General features: G+C 39.2%; 1 protein-coding gene across 2 annotated transcripts; it reads right to left on the bottom strand.

The window, feature by feature from the left end:
* Positions 1-2,323: 2,323 nt before the first annotated feature.
* GTSF1L (gametocyte specific factor 1 like) lies at positions 2,324-2,788 on the bottom strand. 2 transcript variants are annotated; one of them, XM_059037887.2, is made up of 2 exons: positions 2,510-2,788; positions 2,324-2,434 (listed from the first exon to the last, which is right to left on the bottom strand). In XM_059037887.2, exons 1-2 carry the CDS (start codon positions 2,786-2,788, stop codon positions 2,324-2,326), a joined length of 390 nt encoding a protein of 129 aa, XP_058893870.1. The 2 variants fall into 2 exon arrangements, with proteins under 2 accessions (XP_058893870.1, XP_058893869.1); XM_059037886.2 differs by having other exon boundaries at positions 2,324-2,788.
* Positions 2,789-3,458: the final 670 nt, after the last annotated feature.

Raw genomic sequence — 3,458 nt, 5'->3', positions numbered from 1 at the left:
ATATATAATATACATTTGTAAATAATATATAATATACATTTGGACATAATATATAATATAATATATTTTTAAATTTTTAAAAATTGAAGTATAGTTGATTTACAATATTGTGTTAGCTTCTGGTATACTGCAAAGTGATTCAGTTATATATATATATATATATATATATATATATTCTTTTTCATATTCTCTTCCATTATAGTTTAAGATATTGAATATAGTTCCCTGTGCTATACAGTAGGACCCTGTTGTTTATCTATTTTATGTATAATAATTTGTATCTGCTAATCCCAAACTCCAAATTTATCCCTCCCCAATATATATTTTTATAATATATCTAATATATTTTATATATTATATATAATATGAGATATATTATAAAAGTATATTAAAATAGATTTTAAAACTATTTTTATTATGGAAGATTTCAAGTTTATATAATATGTATTTGTAAAACTTTTTATTAAAATATATAATATGTAATTTATATAAAATATATAAATATAAATATATAAAATATACAATATTGTATGATATAATATATCTTTATATTAAAATATATTGTAAATATATTAAAATACATTTTAAACTATTTATTATGTAAGATTTCAAATTTATATAAAAATAGAGAATAGTAAAATAGTAAAATAAACACATTTATAAGAAAGTAGAGAGAATATAAAATTTATTCTTTACTCAGCTTCAACAATAACTAACTCATGACCAATTTGTTTTATTCATACCCCAAACCAAATTACACTTTTTTTCCTGGTCTTGTTGACCTATAGTTTACAGCTGTATGCCCTACACACCACTTTCTTATTTCACCTACTTCCTATGTGGCAGTTCTCTAGTCCAAGCATTCTATTAACCATGGAATTTCAAGGGCCAACGCCCAGAACTTCTCTTTTTTTCCAAGAAGAAATCTTTATGTAACACTTTGTAGAAACAGTTGAAGGGGCCAGGGGTGACAAAGTTATGAGGACTTAAAAAAAAACTTAGCAGTTAAGACTTCCTTCTGAAAAACTTTCAAAAGATTTAAGTCTTTTGCTGTTTTAGAAAAAAAATGTGTATTTTAATTTTTTGACCAGATGATGCATTCAAGTGTGTTCATATATAAAAGGCAACTATAGGTAAAAACTCTCTCTTCCCTGTCTTGCAATCACCTAGTTGTCTTCCCTGGGGCAGCGGATGTTAGGGAAGAGGGCAGCACATATTTTCTGTAAGGGATCAGGCAGTGAACATTTCAGGCTTTGTGGGCAGACCCCTGTACTAATACTGTACCCTTGAAGAGAAATTCTGTGCAAGTACAAGCACTTCCCTACCCAGTCCTCTTCCACAAATCTACAAAAACAGTGACATGGACTCGGCTTTGATCAGTTGCAGTAGGGCTTGGCATACGATAGACCACAGGCCAAATCCAGCCCATCACCGGTTTCTGTAAACAGTTCTGTTGGAACCTATGTTCGTGGTCTACATATTGCCTGTGGCTGCTGTCATGTTACCAAGGCAGAGCCAAATAGTTGTGACAGAGACCATATGGCTCTCAAAGCCTGAAATACTTACTCTCTGGTCTTTTATAGAAAAAATGTGCTCGTCTCTGAGTTAAACATGTCTTAGCCTTTCCATGTCTTACGGAAAGAGTGTCCTCGCTCTTTTTCATGGCAGCATACTATTTCATTACATGGTGGCACCATAATTTATTTAATCAAATACTCCCAATGGATATGTAAATCAATTCTGACCTTTTGCTGCTATACATAATGCTGCCATGAATACCCTTGTACTTACCTCATTGTCCATATGTGTGAATATATTACAGGATGAATACCCAGAAGTAGAATTATTCCATCACGTTGATAATTTTTTTTTTTCTTTTTTTTTTTTTTGCGGTACGCGGGCCTCTCACTGTTGTGGCCATTCCCGTTGCGGAGCACAGGCTCTGGACGCGCAGGCTCAGCGGCCATGGCTCACGGGCCCAGCCGCTCCGCGGCATGTGGGATCTTCCCGGACCGGGGCACGAACCCGTGTGCCCTGCATCGGCAGGTGGACTCTCAACCACTGCGCCACCAGGGAAGCCCACGTTGATAATTTTTATAGCTATTGTCAAATTGCCCTCCAGGGAAGTTTACAAACTTACATTCTCTTACCAATGTTATGAAAGTGCCCATTTTGTCCCATTTTTGTCAGCAGAGTGTTATTAAACCTGTTAGGTAAAAAAAAGCATCTCACTGTAGTTTACTTTGTATGCCTTTTATTCTGGTGAGCTGCATCTCCATTCATGCATTTAAGAGGCCTGCATCTCCTTTCTGCGGCTGGTGGTTTACTCTCCTGGTCTGATGATCTTCTGGGGGCTGGTCAGGGATGGGGTGTGGTCCTCTCTCTCTGACTCTCTTGTGTCGCTTTCACAAGTAAGCTTTTGGGGAACAAAAGTCTTAAGGACAAACATGGGGTGGCACTTCGTGCTATCTACATTCCAGACATTGGAGTTGGGGAGCCAGGGGGCCACTGGAGTGGTGTTTCCGTTCTGCTCTGAACTCAGAAGGCTGACCTTCAAAGGGCTCAAGCTATCCTCTTCCTCCCCTGTGCTTCTGTGGACACAGGCAGCCTCATGCTCCTCCAGTTGTTTGATGGGGAACACGTGGCAGGCGTTGTATCTGCAGCTGGCCGTCTTTTTGGCTTTTTGGGCGTTCTTTCTCCTGCATGATGCCAGGTGGTACTGAAATCTTCTGAGTGGGATTCGGTGTTGAGGGTTGTAAGGGCAAATTTCTAAGGCTTCTGGCTCCATGGGAAATAGTTCTTGAAGCAGAGTAGCCCGATGCCCAGAGTCAGAATGAAACGTCCTTCGTGGAAAAGCCCTTTGGTAAGAAGGATGGAGCAGTCCTCTACCAGCGTTGGCCCTTGGAACTCTGTTGGCACACGTCTGAACAACCTGTGTTCCCTGTTCTTTGGGGCCACGAGTGGTGGGTTGGAAGAAGGACAAGGGGCTGTTAGGAGCAGCTGCACAGAGAACAGACAGGCATCAAATGGCACATGAGACAGAAGGACTACACAAAGCAGATGCAAGAGCTCAAAGCACAGCAGCCCCTCAGGGAGGTGAAGAAAGTATGTGGCAGCCCGCCCTTGCCTCTGACTCAAACTATGCGATGTCTCGGGGGGGTCACGGGCTTTCACAATGGGCAGCGTGTGTCATCAGAAAAAGGCTGCTTGTTGTCCATCGCTTTCAAGGGACGAGGTGGGCTTGGGGAAAGCGGTCATTCAAAACTGTTGCCTTTTTTTAAAATTGAAGTATAGTTGATTTGTAATATTGTGTTAGTTTCTGGTGTACAGCGAAGTGATTCAGATATGTGTGTGTGTGTGTGTGTGTGTGTGTGTGTGTGTGTGTGTGTATACACATATATATATTCTTTTCCATTATGGTTTATTACAGGATATTGAATATAGTTCCCTGTGCTATA

The sequence above is a fragment of the Kogia breviceps genome, chromosome 14, assembly GCF_026419965.1.
Source record: "Kogia breviceps isolate mKogBre1 chromosome 14, mKogBre1 haplotype 1, whole genome shotgun sequence".
In the NCBI taxonomy this organism is placed as follows: Eukaryota; Metazoa; Chordata; class Mammalia; order Artiodactyla; family Physeteridae; genus Kogia; species Kogia breviceps.
Note: the sequence above shows the minus strand (reverse complement) of the source record. Positions and strands in the feature narration are given on the sequence as shown.

Excerpts from the sequence above, each read along its gene's own strand:
- GTSF1L (XM_059037886.2), bottom strand. The coding sequence starts at position 2,788 with ATGGAGCCAGAAGCCTTAGAAATTTGCCCTTACAACCCTCAACACCGA.